This window comes from Pecten maximus, chromosome 3 (assembly GCF_902652985.1).
Source record: "Pecten maximus chromosome 3, xPecMax1.1, whole genome shotgun sequence".
In the NCBI taxonomy this organism is placed as follows: domain Eukaryota; kingdom Metazoa; phylum Mollusca; class Bivalvia; order Pectinida; family Pectinidae; genus Pecten; species Pecten maximus.
Genome location: NC_047017.1, coordinates 17,142,512 through 17,165,807, shown reverse-complemented (window position 1 = coordinate 17,165,807; position 23,296 = coordinate 17,142,512). Strand labels below are relative to the sequence as shown.

General features: G+C 34.1%; 2 protein-coding genes across 2 annotated transcripts; one reads left to right on the top strand and one right to left on the bottom strand.

The window, feature by feature from the left end:
• Nucleotides 1–578: 578 nt before the first annotated feature.
• LOC117323386 (EF-hand calcium-binding domain-containing protein 11-like) lies at nucleotides 579–6,167 on the bottom strand. Its single transcript, XM_033878571.1, has 6 exons — nucleotides 5,947–6,167; nucleotides 4,515–4,610; nucleotides 2,846–2,888; nucleotides 2,090–2,191; nucleotides 1,144–1,234; nucleotides 579–927 (listed from the first exon to the last, which is right to left on the bottom strand). Exons 1-6 carry the CDS (start codon nucleotides 6,037–6,039, stop codon nucleotides 846–848), a joined length of 507 nt encoding a protein of 168 aa, XP_033734462.1. The 5' UTR covers nucleotides 6,040–6,167; the 3' UTR covers nucleotides 579–845.
• Nucleotides 6,168–6,233: 66 nt separating this feature from the next.
• Nucleotides 6,234–20,957, top strand: LOC117323387 (F-box only protein 11-like). Its single transcript, XM_033878573.1, has 19 exons — nucleotides 6,234–6,410; nucleotides 8,417–8,620; nucleotides 9,677–9,824; nucleotides 10,213–10,342; nucleotides 10,600–10,686; nucleotides 10,963–11,098; nucleotides 11,538–11,644; nucleotides 12,130–12,241; nucleotides 12,749–12,855; nucleotides 13,028–13,165; nucleotides 14,109–14,326; nucleotides 14,630–14,715; nucleotides 14,892–14,986; nucleotides 15,250–15,372; nucleotides 15,860–15,957; nucleotides 16,400–16,620; nucleotides 17,050–17,268; nucleotides 17,645–17,753; nucleotides 18,496–20,957. The coding sequence occupies exons 1-19, from the start codon at nucleotides 6,314–6,316 to the stop codon at nucleotides 18,722–18,724; spliced, it is 2,664 nt and encodes an 887-aa protein (XP_033734464.1). The 5' UTR covers nucleotides 6,234–6,313; the 3' UTR covers nucleotides 18,725–20,957.
• The last annotated feature ends 2,339 nt before the right edge of the window (nucleotides 20,958–23,296 follow it).

Sequence of the window (23,296 nt, the reverse complement as noted above, 5' to 3'; positions counted from 1 at the left end):
CTATTAGCAAGCTCACCCTAACACTAAACTCACCGCTCTTACTATTAGCATGCTCACCCTAACACTAAACTCACCGCTCTTACTCTTAGCATGCTCACCCTAACACTAAACTCACCGCTCTTACTCTTAGCAAGCTCACCCTAACACTAAACTCACCACCCTTACTATTAGCGAGCTCACCCTAACACTAAACTCACCGCTCTTACTATTAGCAAGCTCACCCTAACACTAAACTCACCGCTCTTACTATTAGCATGCTCACCCTAACACTAAACTCACCGCTCTTACTATTAGCATGCTCACCCTAACACTAAACTCACCGCTCTTACTATTAGCATGCTCACCCTAACACTAAACTCACCGCTCTTACTATTAGTATGCTCACCCTAACACTAAACTCACCGCTCTTACTATTAGCAAACAAACCCTAATAAATCTAACAATTTCTGAAGTCAAATCAGTATAACAATCTCAAGAACTTATCATTTCTACAAAAATAAAACTTTATAAAAAATATGGAAGGCAGTAGCATAATATGTGAATTTCTCATGAATTATATAAAAAATCAGACAAGTGACATAACTCTGGAGAAATTAACTGAAATAGTTGAAACCAGTCCTTTTTTCACACAAAGGAGAATAACCATATCATGTGGTGAAAATAGAAAATTGGGAGATCATTTAAAACATTATCAGATGATACTGTGTACAATGTTTGAGTTTTCCAAATTTGAAATAGAAAAGTTTGACTGTATTATAAACACATGCACATATACAACAATTCTGCAGTGGGTTTGCTTTTAAAGCACACAATATCCGGAGTCCTTTGGTGTCCCTGCACAGGGGCTACAATTGTTCTGTATTGTATTTCATCATAGAATCAAAATCCTTGTAACTAACCCGTCCGTCTCCATCACGATCTAACTCCCTATTGAAACATTAAAAAAAAATGTTAATTTTTCATTAACGAAAATATCACTATAAAATGTAAAACTAGATTCAAATATTTATTTAGTAAGACGCATGATTTAGATTCGATGCTTTATAATTCATAATCAAAGAAATTCTGTTATAAGTGGACACCATTCCCAAATGAAATTATTTTCAATTTGATATTGTGGTGAAGATTACAAGGTTTAAGTACCTGAATGTAGACTGGATACTGTGGTGAGGAATGTGGGGTGCTACCGAGCTTACAGCTTTCTCCAAGTCTTCAGCGGTCAAAAAGCCACGACCTGGAAAACAATACGACACTTAGCATTGGTCAAATAACAGTAAGGTAGAGCTGCACTCTCACTGAGTCCATCTATTTCTGTGACATACCATACCTGATGTATAAGCACCACCTGTAAATATAGAATTTTTAATACAAAAATCTTTACAAGATAAAAATTAAGTATCAAAAAATTGTATATGATAACAGGAAATAATTATTCAAATGGGATCAAGTATGACCTTTGACCCTTTAATCTTGACCAATTACCATCATAACATGAGTATCTAATGTTACCACACTATGATGTCAACATTAACTGTTGAGAATTTCAAGAGATATCTTGTATAAAGGTTTGTTTTTTTTCAAATTTGTTCAGTGTTATACCATTTAACCCCACCCAATACCACTTACTTTCACTTTAATTGATATGCATAAATGTATAATTACTCAAAATCAGACTTAAAGGGGTGGTACAACACCACTCTCAATACTACAGCTGTCTTGGGGAACTCAAATATGATTTTTAATACATACTGATGAACTTTACAATGAAAACAATGAAGATGAAAAAAAATGTGAATTGACTTCTTTAACTGATAAGAGAATAAGGAATTTTGATGACAAGACATTTGAGGTATTACAAAAAAAGTAAATGAACTTATTTTGGTCCACCACAGAAAATATCTAATTTTACATTTCAATCAAATCTATTATTTTATCATAATTATATATTCAAATATATATATTTATTTATTTAAAACATGTATATTAATATGTTTATACATTATTATGTTGTATAAATATAAAACACATTTTAGCAAAGATGCACAGTTTAATCTTGATGGTGGGTTGTCTCCCCTACACCAAAACTTACATTGGGAATCGAATGCCATGAAGGTATGTCTAATTTCTCCATCAAGGTCAGCCTTGGACATCTTCTCAGTCATGGCAGCCAGGAACATTGGCAGAGTTAATCCTACAACATAATTACAATATAGACTACAACTCAATATTGGTGGGCCAATGATTAAAAATAATCGAAAATTAGTAAAAGAAAAAAAACAACATATAACCGTTCATCGATGAAAATTGTGAAAAGACAATTAATTATATATTTCTGAAATGTCTGTGAATCTTTTGGTTCATGTATTAGTAATGTTACCAAACCAAGGTCAAAAAGTTGATCATATATTTTATCGATATATTCATTGGTCATTTATAAGTGATTAAGGAGATTTAAACATATTAATTAACAACAGTTAAATGCTTTGTTTGTGTTCAGTATTAAAAATGTTGATAACAAAGACTAAGACTTGTAATAAATGTACTTGAGATTTACATACATTTTCTACAAAAGTGTAATTCTGTGCTAAATTGAGAAAACAGATTATATTATTAATTGATTATCAATTTTGAGTTTCTGATTATTGATTCTGAAAGTAAAACTGATTCCCATCACTACAACTCAACTGTACAACATATATAATTACTGTCATATCAAAACTTAACTGTCTCATCAACAAATATCTCTGAAAGAAATGTCTGAATTAAAATTTTATAGTTAATCTGTAACACCTGAAATGTGTTATACATTATTGTGTTTTACCACTTAACCCATCGTATTACTCACCTGTGCTGTCTCCATAACTTTCCATCAAATGATCTGCTTCAAGCTGAAAAATAAAATAGATGTGTACATACTTTTGTATTTCATAGTTCTACTGGTGTAATACATCAGCAAATGGACAAATGTAGGTGTCACTAAAAATGTTTAGCCTGATACGAATTCAGCAAAAAAAAACCTCTAAACACACAATATGATGGATCAACAGCCAGAGTAGTCCACAAAGACTATAACCACACAACAGATTGACAGAACATCCATTTAAAATTATTTAAAACACATAAGGGATGGACAAAGGAATCACATAGACTTACACCTTATATTTTCACCACATTTTGGATGGATGGACTATCCACAGTTTACTAAATTAACCACATGTTAAATGGAAAAAGGAGCCACATAAAACCTCATAAGGAACTGACAGACTTCATCTTTCACTCCTTGGTGATAACACATATTGATAGGTAGGCTTAATCATTGCAAGGAATTTTCATTATTACAATACTATTACTACTGGGAAGAACACTATTGTGACTGTTTAACCATTGTGGCATACAATCGCTATGATATTGCAATACTATTGGAGACTTTAACTTAGTTACATGGAAATTCACTGCTGTTTCATTTGTAAAAAGTGTTTTTTATGCTTTACATATGCAAATCTAAAGATATTAATGCTGTTTTCTTATCTCTCTCATTTCCTTTCCGTTCAAACTTAGATGCTTTTTGTTTCATATGTTTAGCTTGTCATAGGCCATCATATTGTCAGCTAGAGGTAAAACACACATGACTGATAATTTCTGTAGTTCTATCAATATACCAAAACTATTGATAGTTCAGCACACTATCAACGACTGTTATTTATTAATTTACCAACGATTAATTAAATCCAGATGGAAACAATTGTAATCTATTAAGAGATGGATGTATTGTTACACCTTTATAGATGGGACAGGTTTAATTAGCCACCTAAGTCTTAAATCACCTGATGGACAGAGCATCACTTAAGGTTTTAACCTCATAAGGGATGGACAGAATAGCCATCTATAAGCTACTAAAGACTTAAACCACTCAAGGCCAATAAGGGATAAACAGTGAAGCCACCTAAGTCTTCACCAATATGCATGATAATCAACAGAGTACCCCACCCCCTGGGGCCCTGACATTTAGTACCCCACCCCTGGGGCCCTGACACTTATAACCACTGGATACAGCAAACATGACCCAATACTTCATCCACAGGAGGGAAGACAGAGAAACCCCTGATTCTCAATACATAATGAAGGAATAGATGAAGTAGCTACTAACCACATGAGTATCTAGAAATGGGCGGAGTAGATAATAAAAGACTTTTGCCCCATGAAGGAAAGAATTGTAGCCACTTAAACTGGTTACCCTATTTTCATGAGGGGTGGGCAGGATAGCCTTTAAAGACTTCAATTACTGGTACCTGAGTGATCCACAGAGTAACCACCTAAGATTTTAACCACATAAGGGATGGACAGAGTAAACACTAAAACATTGACCACCTGACAGATTGACAACTAACCAAGTATGGAAAAACAAAAGAAGATGCTTTTCTCCACCACTTTAGTGTGATGATATCTAATGAAAACAGATCTTAATTGTAATAAATTAATTTTGGAGAAATAAATCTACATAGATAAGTATTTACCTTGGATGGTTTGTATCCAAATATTTCTGCAACTGCGATCTTCAAGTCTTCTCTGTTTAAAAACCCCTTGCCTCCATTATCTACTTCATGAAAAACCTGAAAATAAAATGCATTGAAAATCATGCTAGCCTGATAGAAAGACAAATTATTCTTTATAAATAATGCATTGTCTATATTCTCATTTACTTAATGGGAGAAAGCATGACTTAAAATCTGATCATTTTCCATTTGTTATTAAAAGTGATGGAGTCTTCACTCTTGGTGATTAAATAGTTTCTTTGATCTATGTCAAAGTTCAAAATGTAGGTCAGAGTGACCTGCTTTTGATACATGACACATCACCTTAACTAGGTCAACACATGCCTAAAGTATGGTACAAAGTTCCAGTGGAGGGTAGTGTAGAAAAAATAGCCCAGATGATGGTTATTTTTTATTTAATGTAGGTCAAAGGTCAAAATGAAGGTCAAAGTGGTCTACTTTGATACTTGATACACTGCCTTGCCTAGGTGAACATGTGTCCCAAGTAGTCTAGTAGTGAAAGAGGTAGAGCCCTACAGTGCAGAAGGATGGAAGGATAAAATGTATATTTCTTCATTTTGCATGGACAGTTTTGAGATTTGGTGATTTCACCTCATTTTTTGGCTAAAAATCACAACATGATTGCAGTCATCTAGTAGGAACTCCAACCATTTTAGTTGTTACCTAAATTAGTACCTCTGTGATCTTAAAAGTAACTACATGAAGATATATCTACTATGAAAAAAAATCTAACTTCTCAACCCTATGTTTATCTGAATAAATATCATGAAACTGTGCATGACTGAATCAGTGGTCATTATTTTTTTACTTATATATTTATTATTTTTTTAATATTTTTTCCTAAAGCTAAGGTTGACCTTTGAATCAGTAGTTAAAGTAGACCTTTTGAACCTCAAACTATTAAGTTGCCATTTAAGTTTATTTGATCTTATAAATCAAAATTAACCAAACAATTAATTACTGGCAATATAATTACTTTTTTCTGTTGGGGGGGGGGGGGGGGGGGGGGGGGAGAGATGACTATATATATATCCATCTTTCTCAGAAATCTCAACATATCAAGAAAATGAAAATGATGGCAAAAGTATAGGGTTCGTCATGAACTTGAACTTATCAAGGATTTTGTTTTTCTCTGATAGGTCTAGCTTACTTATATTGATCCAAAATCGGGGAGCACAAAATGAGCAAAATGTAATAATTTACAATAATAAAAATAATTGTTTTGTTTTTAATATATCAATTGTACATCCCTCCTTATTTAGCTATTTTAAACACAATATAATGGTTATTATATTGATGCAGAATGGAATGCACAAAAGCAAAATATAAAAACGTTTCTGGTCATATATAGCTGCTCCCTTCCACATGTCACATATAAACAAGTTATATTTACAGACGACAGAAGTCGTTTTTCTTCTTTCGTTAAGTCCTTCGGCATTGTTCTGTAACCATATTGTCCAAGGTCAAATCCAGTCCGGCTACTCATCGCTTACGTTCACTGGCATTGTTCATCGCATGGTAAATAATCTCTTGGGGCAATAACACCCTAGAGCAGTTCTTGTGGACAACCTGACAGGTCCTTGCAAGGAAATTCCTTGGGTATCCCCGGAAGTGATTTTTCATTGGCTGACTGGAGTCATGTGACTTAGGTAATTAACAGCCAGTCGGATGGGAATAAATTTCAATATGGCTACATAGATGAAGTTACTCCGTTCGTCTGTGGATAATTTACGAACTATTGGCCACAATTTTGGTCCAATATGTCGAGTCACACTGCCAGAACAACAAGATACAGCACAAGAAGACTTCGGAAACGACCAGTTGTGAAACAAGCGTCTACGAGACGCCAGAATGATGGTAAGTTTTGTTGAGGTCATTGTGTATAGCCTAGCAAGTGTAACGTTATCTGCAAACCTATAAATATATTAAACATGGCATACACAAAGAGATAAATGTCAGGCGGCGCTTAGAGGAAGCCACGAACTGAAGTTTGCTATCAACAATTTTGTTTGGTTAAATCTATATATTTTGCCATAAATAACTTTCGCAATCGACCAAATATTGTCTCGGAAGTCGAGATAAACACGTCGAGATTCAATCAAATCGATGGCAACGAGATATCATTCTCCATTTTATTGAATGCTACCCATATATGCCCGACCCTTTAAATGTGTTATATCCGTTTCTTATTTCGTGTGTGACTACGGATTTACTTACGTCTGGCTTATTTCAATATCCATATAAGATTTTTATATTGCTTACATTACAAGTTATATTATTGGATCAATATTATTTTTTACAACCTCTGCCCAACAGGAATGCTTGTTACTTTCACAAACCAAAGCATGCTCAAATATTTTCAATGTATATAATATCACTGCAGCTCCCAAACCCTTCCTAATTCCTAAGATATGTTAAATTGAGTTTTATTAAAATGTAATTAACATAGACAGGGAAATATAAAGCTTGCTAATCATAAACCAAAACAGTAATTGATGAATTAAGTAAACAGAATCGAAAATCTTTTTTTTTTCAAATTTCATAATAGGAAAGCATGGGTTAAGAAGTTCAAATCTAGGTTTGGTGTTTGATGTTTTCAAAATTGTCTGGGTCATTGTGTGAATTTGACGTGCCTTATATTATAGGCATATATATATATATATATATACCTATGGCCCAAGGCTCTTGTATCCTTTCAAACCCGCATAGAAAAGGTAACTTTTCAGACACAGACAGTGACTGTAAATATATTTACATATAGGTTCACTTATATATATATCTATCCTGCAACCGGCACCACATTGCTGGAATACACCAACCATATATATATATATATAATATTTGCTGTGTATGGCAGTAACGGAAAACAGCTGTATTTTAGAACCTAAGCATGTGCGTCAATTTGTCTTACCTATTTCAAAGTGAAATAACATTAAAAAGGCGAACATATAAATTAGGGACATTGCTGAAAACGTTTCACTTGCAAATGTTTGGTGGCTATTGCATGATATATAGAATATATAGTCAGTGTCTTAAAATATAAGCTGTATTTTTGGCTCGGGAAAGAAAGACAAAAGTGGCTCACCAAGGCTTGCACTTTTGTCTTTTTTTGACTCTTGCCAAAATACAGCTTATATTTTAAGACACTGACTATGTATGTTCTTTATATACTCCCAATAAGAATTTATGTTGCTTTCCAAATGATATTAACATGCCCCAATTGTGGCACCGATATAGTTATTTACCAGGTCAAAACCATAAGTTTGGCCTTGTGCATTTTTTTTTTTTTGGTGAACCAGTAAGTTCTGACTCGTATCTTTCTGAATCTCATATACTATTACCAGTTGTGATCCCTACCCCTGTCAGTTTGCGTTTCTCAGAAGGCTGAAAACAGACCAATTTGTGCTGTCATGTTTTTGTCCTTGGGCAAGACACTTAAACTCTAATTGCTCTGGATGGCATGCAACGGGCCGCCCATATAATGCTCAGTGAGGTAGTTACCAACTACTACAAGGTGGCCCTCCCTCAAAATCATGCAGTCGTTATATACTGGGTGATAAACCCAGTAAAGAAACATAAGTAGCCCACATAATTGTGCTACATGCATAGTACATATATATACATTTTTTTTAAAGTGAATGTAGGATACAACTTAGAAAGATTTGTTTTTTGGGATAGTAGAACATGCATTCAACTTAACTGATAAGAAATTAAAATATTTCAGCTTGTAAATGCTGTGTATGTGTTTTGTTTATAATATAAGACTTTTCTATATCACTAATCATGTTATTGATACATATTTTAGCATAATGTTTTGGACGTCTAAAATGGAATTGTACTTAATGCAGGTTGTGTAATTTCAGGAAATGCCAACACACAGAACACAGACAATGAAGATGACTCGAGCAGTAAGCCATGCCACATGCGATACAACCTACGGAAACGGCAACCAGAGGGCAGTACTAGTCCTTACACCGGGGGACGAAGTCACAGTCTCTCAGAGTCCTGTGCACCAGCTAAGAGGCGACGCAAATCATCCACTCGCTCTGTGGCTCCATATTTGAAAGGTATATCAATTGAAATGTAATCAACAAAACTGTAAGATACTATTGATAATAGCTTGCTTATTATGCCTGGTAAATCATTATATTTCATGCAGGCATATAATTATGTTGGTGTAGAAATTTGTTTTGGGCTCATTATTACAGGCTCATTTCAGAACTACAACATGCAGTTATTACAGTGTACATCTAGGCACAAAACCACCAAGGTTGACTGAAGTTAAAATAGATGCACGAAATAAGTTTGTGATATGTTGATATTAATATTGATTATTCTGTCAAGTGATTGTCTACTCATGTTGATATTAATATTGATTATTCTGTCAAGTGATTGTCTACTGGTGCAGTGTGTCATGTATCAAAAGCTGACCTACATTGTGACCTTTGACCTACATCCAGTGAGGGATTGTGATTTACCAAATTGTATAATTATATTAGTAATCCAAAAACTCAGCATTAAGAGTTTGTATCCATCGTTTAGTTAATTACCGTATTTAACCTCAAATGAGATCCAGTGTAAAAGTTAAGTACTTAAGTTTGGGGATAGCTTATTTTTAAATTGATGGTTCTTCAACAATGAAGAAAGCGGTTTATTTGTGGACAGGGCTTATTTTTGAATAAATTTGATAATAATATCATTTGCACTGGAGGAACTTCTTTTAGTGCATTTTCTTTAAATACCGTGCAGCATTTCCTCAAGTTACAGGTATTTATTTTCATTCTTTTGCATTAAGACAGATATGTTCAATATGTGTATGAACACTTTGAAAGTTGTGGGGTTTTTTCAGACTTTCTGTCCCATAGGAACAGTTTCATTATTGATACAGTTGTCCAGAAAATGCAGTGTTGATAGTAGACAACTTTCTGCACATTGAATATGTCACAATGCAGTAATGGTAGAATGTCTAGATTTCTCTCCTTGCTTCGTGTTCTGGGTCTCTCTTTGTTTTAGAAGTGGTTGAAGTATCAGTGGGCTTAGTAAATACAAAGTCATTACCTGGTAGTTTAGACTTTTGGATATATTATCTTGGAGGAAATTAATTTTTTGTTTAATTTCAATAGGATGTCTGGTTGGAGCACATTATCTTCAACAAGACCTACCTGATGAGGTACTGCTGAAGATCTTCAGTTACCTGTTGGAATTTGACCTATGTAGAATTGCATGTGTTTGCAAACGTTTTCGCATCATAGCCAACGACACAGAACTTTGGTAAGTTGATAATTATTTTGTTAACTTCAACTTCTAATTCAATGAAAAAAAACAGCTTTGTTATCTTTTCATTCTTGGTACAATAAATTGCTACATAGATATGCAACATTTATTTGTTTACGTCAAATCATTACATTATTATTTACATTAATTTGTTTGCATCAATATATTATATTATTTTATTTGCATTAATTTGTTAACATCAACATATAACATTAACTTAACATCAATATATTACATTATTATTTACATTAATTTGTTTACATCAATATATTACATTATTTCATTTACATTAATTTGTTAACATCAATATAATACATTATTTTATTTACATTAATTTGTTAGCATCAATATATTACATTATTTTATTTACATTAATTTTTACCAGGAAAGATATATACCAGGATGTATTTGAGTATGACTTCCCACTCATGCATCCAGAACCAAGGGTTTTTCGCTTTGTTCAACCACACGAAAATGAATATGAAAACCCATGGAAAGAAAGCTTTAAACATTTGGTGAGTTTAATTCATATAACTGAATAGAATGACTACATAGTCTATCTGACAAAACTGTTTTGTATTGATACTTGAAAGCTAGTAATTTTATTTCATTTGGATTTCAAAAACATTATTGATATGCATAATTACATGTGGTCCGTATTCAAATATATATTTAAGTGAAATTGAAACTGTCAAAAGTATTTTATCTGTTTTCATAAAGGTATTCCGTTGTCTTGTAATTTACTTATTTTGTGTTTTTTCTCTTATAACAGTATAAAGGAATTCATGTTAGAACTGGTTTTCAAGAAATGTACATGGACCACTCGCGTGGAAGGAGACTTCGGGGCAGAGACATGACGGTAGGTAGCCGATTTCATGAGTCGCAGTTTGTCTGTAAAAAGAAAAGAAAAATAAAACAACAGGCTTGTCAATGTTTGTTATTATATATTCATATGACTTAATAGAGTACATGTATTAGTATAAAAGCTATTCTTTACAGAATGGAGAGGTAGTCTGTGATCTCTCAGGATGTATATCAATTTATCACATTTAGAAAAATAAAATGCAATTATACACAAGATATTTATACATCATTTATCATTTTCTTTAATTGTGATATTCTGTATAATTTGCAGTGCTTTGAGACAATAGAACAGGCATACAGTTTTGTTGATGCGGAGGAGATAGAGAGTCCGTTAATTCTGGTCCACTCCGGTCTGTACCAGGGGGAGTATCTATTTGTGGACACCAACGTTTCAATCATAGGAGCAGGTAATATCACTATTACATCCGATAGACCATTCATAGGATGAGGTAAAGTTATAGTTACAATAGATTTATCATAGGACCACATAAAGTTATAGTTACCATAAATTTATCATAGGATCAGGTAAAGTTATAGTTACCATAAATTTTTCATAGGATCAGGTAAAGTTATAGTTACAATAGATTTATCATAGGATTAGGTAAAGTTATAGTTACAGTTGATTTATCATAGGACCAGGTAAAGTTACAGTTACAATAGATTTATCATAGGACCAGGTAAAGTTATAGTTACAATAGGTTTATCATAGGACCAGGTAAAGTTTCATTGTTTACAGGAAAGATACCCTATAAAAAAACATTTTAATGCAGTACCAGAAATCCAGAGTTCTTTAAGAACCAAATTATTTTGACTTTATAATCTTTATGAAATGTGTCTATTTTGTAGCACCTGGAAATGTGATAGACCATGTGGTGATAGAGAGAGAAAGTGAGTCCACCGTCATGTTTGTAGAAGGGGCCAAGGAAGCTTATCTGGGATATGTTACACTGCGAGTAAGTTTCATTTATTATGTAAAATGTAATGAATATCATTAATCAATTTCATTTAATAATATAATGAAAAGAAAATAGTTATAATTACTGTGATCTTCTATCGATTATATAGCAACTATTTCTTTTGTTACTTAATACTTTGCTCGTACAGTTACAAATTTAGGGCAACATGAACTTGGTATGTGACCAGTTTTTTCTTCCGAGTATGCCACTTTTTATAGTTCTCTACCATGTAATGAGTATGTGACTTCGTTTATTTCTCTACTAAGTATGTGACTCGTTTTAGTTCTCTACCAAGTATATAACTTGTTCCAAGTTTCTACTTAGTATGTGACTCGTTTTAGTTCTCTACCAAGTATATAACGTGTTCCAAGTTTCTACTAAGTATGCGACTTGTTCTGCGACTGATAATATTGTGACTTGTTCTCTACTGAGTATATGTGACTTGTTTAGTTCTCTACTGATTATTTGCCTTGTTTTTTCAGTTCTCCCCTGACATTACATCTACAGTACCCCACCATAAACATTATGCTCTGGAAGTAACCGAGAACTGCTCACCTGTAGTAGATCACCTCCGTATCAGAAGTTCATCTGTCGGTAAGGATCTTCTTTGTTATGCCCTGACCATGAAATTGGGGGGGGGGGGATGCTGTTTCCCATCCCATCACAATGTAATGTAACTAGCTAATGTCAGGAACTGCTGATGCAATGCTCAACAAACTGTGTTTTGGGGTGTCAAGTGGCAGCAGGGGTATTGATGTCGTACAGACATTTTCTAGCTCTCATTTTAAGTTACAAAGATTATATTGTGCAACTGAATTAATATTCAGGAAAAACAACACTGCCTTATAAATACTTAAACCCCTGCACACCTTGGAGTATCCAGGTGGACAGTGAAGGACCAATCACCCCTCCATTTAAAGACTAAGGCTTTGGCTCTACGAACCTAATTCCACATTTAATATTGATTCGCCCAGTGTTAATACTAAATTATGTCATCCTCTTTAAGGACATGTTAGATAGATCTTGAAATTTACTTGTGTTCCATGTTGAATGATTGTTCCCAGCTCTGTGATAATAACAGTTTGTGTTTGTTGTCAACAGTCGGCGCTGCTGTATGTGTGTCCGGATCAGGGGCAGACCCCGTCATCAAACACTGCAAAATTAAGGACTGTGAAAATGTTGGCCTCTATGTCACCGACTATGCACAGGTAAGAATACTTTCAGAACACAATGTTTCTAGAAATTATCTTCGCTATTTTAATTATCGTAGTACAATGTAGTCTCGCCTTCAAAATACCTGAAGTCAATGTCTAAAATAATTAAATTTTGAAAAACAAAAACAAAAAATTACTATTTTCTGTATGTTGTAATAATTTATAGGGAAGCTATGAAGACAATGAGATCAGCGGGAATGCCTTGGCAGGGATTTGGGTGAAAAACCATGCTAATCCAATCATGAGGAGAAACCACATACACCATGGCCGGGACGTGGGAATTTTCACCTTTGATAATGGCCTGGTAAGTTGTGATGAAAATTCAAGAATCACATCCAGGCCCTTCTGTTACGGACTAGAAATATGTATATAATATTAATAGGACTATTTACATTATTACGGTCTAAATTATTCTACCAGTTGTGTGCCAGATTTGTTCATTTTATGGATTAAGGACAGACTAAGTGATCTTGTTTTGTTTTCTGGTGAGTGTTTCAAGGCCTTATGAAGATCTGTTGATCAATCAGGATACCAAGACCTGAAAAGTTGGAAACACATTGAAATTGAAATAAAAATAGTAAAATTCAGGAATATTACTTAATGGCTAGTTATTATGACTACAAATAGTAACTAAGTCGGATTTAACGACTAAATGGTTCACCACTCGACATGGATGTCCTTATTTTTTGTTTCACCTATAGCAGATGTCGGAAAGGCGGCACATAGGCGTTGCTTTTCTGACGGCAGTGTCAACTGTGTTAAGGTTTTGCATTTAGCTCTGTTTCGACAAAGCTAGACAAACTAAACCTCTATCATAGATGTAGCATGGCTACTAAGCTAAAAAATATTTCATGGATTTCTGCATTTTGCGAGTAAGAAACTCAAATTTCTTGACTAGTTTTGTGTTTAGCTCTTGCATATTGAGCTTTTACCGACAAACTATAAAAGCTAGAGAAACCAGACTTGGGTTATAGGTGTATCGTGTGACGATTGCTGAACGATTACACTCTTTACTAGCATTTGTATGTTTTTGAAGTATTTTTGGGGTAAAAAAGGGACAGAAATTTCTGGACGTAGAAGAAAATGTTATGATATTGACTGAATGGAAGAGGTGACACATATATATACGTGTAATTCTTGTTTCCTTATATTGTAAGTTAGATTGATAAACTATACCTATCTTTAATCTGTTATTGTTATACTTTCATGAATCTTATCTGTATATATATACATGTGTTGATTTGCAGGGCTACTTTGAGGCCAACGATATCCACAACAATAGGATTGCTGGGTTTGAGGTAAAGGCTGGTGCTAACCCTACAGTAGTCAGGTGTGAAATCCACCATGGACAGACCGGTGGTGTGTATGTTCACGAAAATGGGCGTGGTCAGTTCATAGAAAACAAAATCCACTCAAACAACTTTGCCGGGGTATGGATAACTTCTAACAGCGATCCGACCATCAGGTATGTAAATTGTCGCTTATCTAATTGTTTTTTGAGCAAATCTAAAAAAGAATAAAAAAAATTAACATATCAACCTTCTGGTCTGAAAGTGCATTTTGCTTTAGTGGAATTTCCATTTTCACTCGTGTTTCTCCATTTGACTGTTCCCCACTAAAATTTGTATCATTTTCAACATCTCCTTGGGCAGAGAATCTGCATGATTTTATACCCTTGAATTTCTTCTAGTTTTTGGTGAAGATTACACATACTTTTGATGGACTCTCCTGATCTTTTTGTTTATGTTTGTGTTTTTACTCTTTGTAGGAAAAATGAAATCTACAATGGTCATCAAGGAGGAGTTTATATATTTGGTGAAGGAAGAGGTTTGATAGAACACAACAATATCTACGGTATGCATAAAACTCTGTACTTTATTAGATTTTAGATGGTCAATTTTGTAACCACCTTGTTGGAGAACGCGAACTCATTCAGTGTTTTGTTTTACTCCTTTAAACTTAAATAGATCATTGTTCTATGTTTAAGGTAGTTCAATTGAATCTTCATTTAACTTTGTCTGCTATTTCAGGTAATGCCTTAGCTGGTATCCAGATCAGGACAAACAGTAACCCTATAGTACGACACAACAAAATCCACCATGGTCAGCATGGCGGTATTTATGTGGTAAGATCATGTTGACTTAAGAGTAGACCTCGTAAGGTTATTCACATCTTAGATTCAAGTTTGTGTTTGTTTTCCTTTTAAAAATTTAGAAGATTTAAAAAGATGCAGTTCTCACAATGATTGAATTTTGTATAGAATGGTCATTTGAGATTGATTTAGGAGTCGAAAAGTGTTCAGTGCCATTTGAAATATCGTCAATAAATCATTGATGTATTAGTGAACAAAAATGAAAAACACTAATTCTGAATTTACTGTTTCGTTAGCATGAGAAAGGACAAGGTCTCATAGAGGAGAATGAGGTATACTCGAATACACTGGCAGGGGTGTGGATCACAACGGGTAGTACGCCGGTACTGAGGAAAAACCGTATCCACAGTGGAAAACAGGTCAGTAGACAATTGAGGAATACTACATACTAACCTACCTGTCTGTCAGTAGGTCAGAAATACCAATATCATTTATCTGCATGAAAAAATCACTACCAATCAAAGCATGTAAAATACAAACAAGAAATATCTTTAAAAAAGATAAACGGCATAGTTTTAATGCTGGTGGTTATAATGTAAAACCGCTGGTGAAATAAATTAACGAACTTTCACCACGGATAACAAAATTTTTATTCAGCTTGCATTAAATCTTAACTTTGTTTCATTTTTAACTGCATATCTGCATTTTGCATTTACCGCTACATTGACCTATCAAATACTTCATCTTGACCAGTAACGCCACCTGTCGCGTCATATCCGGGGCCATCCGGGGCCAAAAGAATATTACACGGCTATGCCGGGGAACAAAAGTTTTATCACGGATGATCGCTTATGTATTGTATATGTTTGTATTTACTGAAACTCAATACGTTTATACCTTACGCAGGTTGGAGTGTATTTCTACGACAATGGACACGGCGTCTTAGAGGACAATGACATCTTTAACCATTTGTATTCAGGGAGTTCAGATAAGGTTAGTTGGAGGTGTAAAATAGGAAATGTAATGGATATTGTCGTTTTCATTTAAATTTTATTTCCATACATTATATTGTTGAAAATGTTGATTTAATTTAAAGGTGAGGTGTGTAGATATTTAATTCAGAAATTAATTTATTCATTGTTAGATGTTTTTAAGCTACTCTGCTTTACTAATTTTGTCTGGAGCTCACTAATCTTGAAATATAAATTTTGTTCTTCTGAAATATAAATTTTGTTCATCTGAGATTTCTGTATGAAGATTTCTCTGATCCACCAGCATCAATCTGATGACTTTCAGACAGTTAGAAATATGTATACATATATTATTGCTGGGTTGATATAAAGAACCCTGCCTAATTTTAAAAAAATTCAGTTCTGTGCCTCACACAAGACAATATGTACTTCTTGGAGATTGTCGTAACAAAAATCAATTTCTTCCCCATTGCAGGACAGGAAGCAATCCATTGATTCGTAAAAACAAGATATGGGGTGGACAAAATGGTGGTATTTTAGTGTATAATAGTGGCCTCGGTATGATCGAGTGTAATGAAATATTTGACAATGCTATGGCTGGTGTGTGGATTAAAACTGACAGCAACCCAGTGCTTCGTCACAACAAGATTCACGATGGCCGCGACGGGGGTATCTGTATATTCAACGGAGGCAAAGGTAATGTTAGGGATGAAAGCGTCATCCTTAAAATATCATATAATGTCACTTTTGGACTGATAAAAACTTTCTGTCATCTGGTTTTTTAAAGAAATTTAGTACAGTTGTAGTTTGCACTATAGATTCAGGATATTTTAGGTGTTTTGGCTATCAAAAAAGAATAAAAAATTCAAGTAAGTTACTGTAATGATATGTTTTATAGTTGAGCCAAAAGTCAAAAGTATAGAACTGAAAATTCCTATGTAACCGTTTTAAAGTTTAAGATGTTCTGACATCTACACAGAGTATGCTTTAAATCATAAACCCTGCATTAATATCCGACTATGAGAATGTTTATTTGAATGTTTTTTTTTCTATAGGACATATATTATTTGTAGGGAATTCAAGAAAGATTCCTGTAAAGTTAATGTTCTTTATCTTATTTCTTAGGAATCCTTGAGGAAAATGATATCTTCAGGAACGCCCAGGCTGGTGTACTCATCAGTACTAACAGTCACCCAGTATTACGGAGAAACCGGATATTTGACGGCAATGCTGCGGGTGTTGAAATCACCAACAACGCTACAGCCACGCTGGAAGGGAACAAGGTCTTCAATAATAAGTTTGGTGGACTGTGTCTTGCCAGCGGGGTCAACCCAAAACAAAAAGGTACTTAACTACATTATAAGTCATTCAACTGGGAAGAGGTTATTTATACAATAGTACTGTATATATATATGTCCTTGATTTCAAAGGAAGATCACATGCTATCTATAACATTTAAAATCATGATTTGTACTGAACAGTTATAACTTATGTTTGATAGGGTTGTATTTATTTTTTAAGGTAAGAAATTTTGTGGTATTTTATGATAAGAAATTTTGTTTTGTTTTATGTTTTAGGATAAAAAAAATTGTTGTGTTTTATGTTTTAGGATAAGAAATTTTATGGTATTTTAAGATAAGTTTATGGTTTATGATAACACATGTTTGACAATCTGCTTTTGACTTTTCTGTTATAATGTATACCGACCTTCTTGTTACAGATAATGTGATCAGTGGTAATCATAACATGGTACAGAGAGCAGTATCGAGAGGCCAGTGTTTGTACAAGATCTCCAGTTATACTAGTTTTCCCATGCATGACTTCTACAGGTAATTCTTGACATTAATAGCTTTATCTAGTTATTTACTCGGCATCCAGTCCATAATGCAAATTGATAATTTCAATGATAGAACATGGACTTCCACAAGGGAACTCTTCAGTCTTGGTTCCGTTGAAAGTTTTAAAAAGTTCAAAAGTTTTATCAAAAAGGGGAGAGACACAAATGGGAAAAAATGTCAGAAGGTGATTGGGTACCCAGTTTTAGATAATTGTATATTTGTATCTATGCAATAGATGTCACCTAGAACTCAAAATTAGTTTTGAGGGATCGTTCCATTTGCTTGGAACTAAAACGTTTTTAGTAGAAATTCTAATAAACTGTATCTTTAGATGCCTAGTATATCATGTTAGTTGAAGTAGAAGTTTTCCATTGAAATATTTTCGTAGTTTTGCCTTGTCTTCGACAAATTTTACAAGGAGATTATGGTGTGCCTTTTCAGCAGTTGCGATTTTAAAACACGCAAGAGGCATTAGAATTTCACTTCAAAGATAAATTTACGTTTTATGTAGCCTCCAGCCAAGTTTTAACGATACTGGAAATGTAGAATAAAATAATGTGGACATCTCGACATACTCACTACTTACGGGTACATACTATAATTATCATCTACATGTACTTTTAACTGTTAATGGAATCTGAAAGGTTTGGGATGGTGAAAAACTGGAATTCTTGTATTGTTTTGAGCGCCATCATTTAAGAAAGTTTTCAATAATACTATGTTTGAATTACAGGTGTCGGACGTGTAATACAACAGAGCGCAATGCTATTTGTGTGAACTGTATCAAATCCTGCCATGCTGGACATGAGGTGGAGTTTATTCGCCATGATAGATTTTTCTGTGATTGTGGAGCGGGGACTCTGAACAATCAATGTCAGCTCCAAGGAGAGCCGACACAGGACACAGACACACTTTATGATTCTGCTGCACCAATGGAAACACACACGCTACGAGTCAACTGACCAACGGCCAAACACAGGGATTAGTTGACCAAAGATATAATCACATTGGCATTCAGTGTTCGTGAGGAGCTAGACTCTTCAGCTCATCAAACGGGCTGGTACCTGTCTGTTTAACGGTACCACGCCATCATGTGGGCATTTGTTGTGTCTCCATCTTGTTCAAACCTGTAGACAAATCCTGGCTTTATGAAGAGGATTCCGCAAGTTTGTTTCAAGAAGAGTAGGAAAAGAAGGCCAAGGCAATTTGGGAAACTGGAAACAGTTGACATATACATACTCTACACATGATTAATATATTGATGGCATTTAATGCTGCAGTGCAGATGGTTACATTTAGAAATCTCTATTTTATGTACATGTTGGAGCACATGTAGATCTGATATACAGTGTGAACTTGTGTGGAGAATGAAAGAGCAGGATAGGAAGGAGAAATGAATGAGCGATATTGCAAGCGGAAATACTATGTGTAGAGTTACATACTGTAATGTGCTATATTAAATCTCTAGAACCACAAGTTCTACATGTAGTTCATTTGATAGGTTGCTTCATTCCAACTTGTCCATCAATATCAAAAGCATTGGATTTGAATGTATTACCATGCGATTCTGTGTGGCCAATTATTACCAAGCTACATAGTAGCATAATCAATGTTTAAAAGAAATGTGAATTTTAAATGTTTTGTTAAATTTATGAAATTGAAAAAAATACAAAATATCTATATAGATATATATATATATAAATATATTGTCATTATTATAATTTTTTTTTTTTTTTTTTTGCCAAAAAAAATGATTTTCATGAATTAGTTAGAGGATGTAGCAAAATGATTGTTTGGTAAGATACGGAGATACTATTAAAGATTCAGTACTTGCCAAAGCTTATTTTTACGCAATGAAAAAATATACATTTATTTATGGGCCAGAATTTATGTATGGGGTGTATGTCATGGGGGGGTCACAGCAGGGCTTCAGGTTGGGGGTGTGTTTTGTGTAGCCGGAGTTATCTTTCTTGTTTTGTGTTTTCAGATAGAAAGGGATATTAGTGTTATGTTCCCAGGTATCTGAGTATCGGTGTTCATGTCTCCCTTAAAGCTGAAATTTATGTATTTGAATTTTCACTGGAACTCTTTTTACTGGGGTAAGTTTTTGATGGTGACACAAGACCTCCCTTGTACTGGGTAGTACATTTAAGGTGCTAATATAACCACCATCAGTATTGAGGTTCCAAGCCTTTCACTAGGTGTCATTTCCAGAAATAAATTTATTTAAAATTTCTATTTAAAATTTAAAATATCTGAACACTATATATTCATGCCCATTATATATCAAAGAGGACAGGTTCTGAGGTAAGATTCGCTCCCAGCTGTCCATTGTTTATTGTCAATACCTGTGCGCATCTTGCTGGCATTTTGTTTCCGTCCAGGTGTACACTGCCAAAGGTGGGCGGGGCACGTTAGAAGCAGGCTGTTGTCAGCACCCTTGTGTCCACATAAAATTTCAGCATTTAACAGTTTAAAAGTCAACTTTCTCTGTTTTAGATTGATATATGTAGTTAGTCAAATGTTGTCCTGAGCTGAAGATAGATATTTCCATTTCCATGCTTGCTCTTTAATACTTTCAATCTTGGTATGTAGGTGTAGGACAGTTCCTGCAGGCACGGAACTGCAGGCTGGCAATATTACTACATAATGCTGACATCATGCTGTACAGGTCAAAGTTCATATATCAGTATACTATTCCAGTATATAGGCCTGTCCACAGTTCTAACTGTTCGTGTACATACCATTTGTTACATTGGTCTCCTGTACCAGTGTGTACAATTAGCGACATGTTTTCGTGTATAGTTTTCGTGAGACATTCGAGAAGTTTGTGGTTCAGTATTGTGGTGTATGGTTTAGGTAGTGGTTCGGTATAGCTTTTCTATGTTATATCCTTTAAGTGCTATACAAAGTTTATACCCTGTCTGTTCTCGGTTCAGTATGATTGAATGATTGGAGTATTGTGAACTCAGATTTTTTTTATATGTAAGACAGCCATGCATGTATGTGTGTTATTTTTTCATTATTGAGTACAAAAGTTTTATAAGAAATGATTAATTACTGCGGTATTTTACCAGGTATTAGATGATCTATGACTGAATATGTCTGGTATAGAAATGACATTGTTCAAGTTCAGTGAAGTTGTAACTTCAAGGCCTATCAGAGCTAAGAATTTCAGTAAATACTAGAACTAAATGCGAATTGTTTTCTTTGCATTGTCTTCCAACATAAACGCTGTTGAATCCTTAAATTTTTTCCATGAATTTCACTCCAAATATATTAACTACCTAGCCTTCATCTTTCCCCGACACATAATTATATAAATGCCTGTACTACAATGCATCCATGTTTTCTTAAGTTTTTTTTTTAAGATTTCGAATGAAATATTTAAAGCCACAATATAACTGAGCTATACTTTCATTATTCAGTAACTCAAAAAATCCTGTTAATTTTCATGTCAAAATAAATGAAATATGATTATACCCCATGGTATCCTACACATTCACAGGGGGGGGGGAGGGGGGGTTAAAGTTGGGATGAGCACTCTTATAAAAATGGAAATGACACGATGTGACAACCTTTTTGAAAAATATCACTGGACAAGTTGCATGATCTCTGTGATAGCACAGGGACTTGAAAAGTTATTACATTTAGGTTTTTCTCGATATTCTTTTTATACTGAATTTAATGTGTATTCTCTCGTTTTATTTATTTTTCTTGAATTGCTGGCAATGAAAGCTATATATATATATTGTGGCTTTACTTGGTTTCACTATTTTTTACCTCTCTTTTTATTACATTCCGTGAGCTAAATAAAACTTTCCTTGGAGAGAAGATCTAGAGAAGTGATTTCCTTTACCATTTTCATTGATACAGTTTAAAACATCAGATATTTTTTCCGTCACAATTATCTGAAATTTGAAATGTCCAAACTCTCTAAAAAATGGAATTACTTACAATTTTCTGTCAAAAATTACATCTTTCTATTTTGTATTTTGATATGCCTTAGGGTATTTAATGAAGTATGTGCCACTTTTAGTTTCTCCAAAAGAAAAATACTTATTTTTAACACGAAAATGATTTTTGTATGTGAGGTAATCTGTTGAGGTCTTTACATGTTGTGATAGTTACGTTTTTGTTTCCATGGTTACTGTGTTTGAGAAGCTTTTCTCATCCTGAATACCACTGTGGTTTATGTTATCCTGAAAACCTCATAATTAACATGTTTAAGCATTTTTATCATTGGATACTTATTTGTTATATGCAATGTGTTTATTGTGCTGTTGTTTCTGTCTGTTAGTTGCCATGGTAACTTGGTAAATAGGTTGTCAACATATCTACCTGTTCTACTTTTATTGATCTTGACTTAATTAGTTGAATCTTGAAGCAGACTGATTTTGATTTACAACCCCTCTCAACCAGACTTTAATTTTTACAACCCCTCTCAACCAGACTTTAATTTTTAACAGTTGTTGGTCAGACTGAGTTGGATTTTTAATTCTGGAATTTCTGATTGACCTTTAATCTTTAACAGCTGTCAGGTTGAACTTTAACCCCTTTTAGTTTTATTAATTTTATCTTGTTCCACTGTCACCTGACCTCAAACCCTAGCCAACAGACTGGCAATAACATATGACCGTTAGTCCAAATGTATCTATTGTTCGTTTAGGAAAAGTTCAAGGATAGATACAAAGACTTCCTTTCGTACCTTTAACTTTTAAAGTTTGCAACATTAATACAAAAAATCTTTACCCTCCAGAAATAATTGTTTTCCAACGTTAAAAGTAGGCCTTTTAACATTTATAGTTCAAAGTAGGTAAATATGTTTTCAGAGGCAACAGTAGCCCGAGTTTCCTCTGGCCCTGTCTGGTGTAGGGCCAGAGCGCACTACTATATGAAAACGTGGAATTATCCGACACCGTTTGGTGTCGCTAAGAATCTGGTGCAAATACAATAAAATCGGGAGTGACATAACACCTACCTTACATATATGGATAAATGAGATATTTATTTACCCCAGAACACCCATTTAGTCCCACATAGGTGTTTTATTCCGTCCGTATAGACCCTCGCTGTACGCTAGTCAAAATTTCATACTGTTGACCCGCCATTTTGTAAGTGATAGTACGACTAACCACCCGAATTGGAACGCAATGGACCGAAAAGACCACATATCAATTATTGTGTTTTTCTTCTTACATAGTTAAAATTAAGAAAACTAAGCTTATTATTTCCCAAAACCTGTTCTATTCAATTTAAAAATTTATTATTTATAAACTATAAGCGGTAAAATATATAAAAATAAATGTTGTATTTTTTTTTCTTTTCGCTCCATCGCGCACTGATCAGGGTAATTAGGCCGCCCACGACCTACATAGTTAGCAATATGGCGTCGAGTCAAGTATGAAATTTTGACTAGAGTAAAGCGAGGGTCTATACGGATGGAATAAAACACCTAGATGGGACTAAATGGGTGTTCTGGGGTAAATAAATATCTCATTTATCCATATATGTAAAGTAGGTGTTATGTCACT

Coding starts and splice junctions, on each gene's coding strand:
- LOC117323386 (XM_033878571.1), bottom strand. CDS start 6,039: ATGAGTAGCCGGACTGGATTTGACCTTGGACAATATGGTTACAGAACA. Junction 2,889..4,514: donor TTGGATACAAACCATCCAAG/GTAAATACTTAT, acceptor TTTATTTTTCAG/CTTGAAGCAGATCATTTGAT. Junction 1,235..2,089: donor CATGGCATTCGATTCCCAAT/GTAAGTTTTGGT, acceptor ATTGTTTTCCAG/GTCGTGGCTTTTTGACCGCT.
- LOC117323387 (XM_033878573.1), top strand. CDS start 6,314: ATGTCGAGTCACACTGCCAGAACAACAAGATACAGCACAAGAAGACTT. Junction 8,621..9,676: donor TGTGGCTCCATATTTGAAAG/GTATATCAATTG, acceptor TAATTTCAATAG/GATGTCTGGTTGGAGCACAT. Junction 10,687..10,962: donor TTCGGGGCAGAGACATGACG/GTAGGTAGCCGA, acceptor TATAATTTGCAG/TGCTTTGAGACAATAGAACA.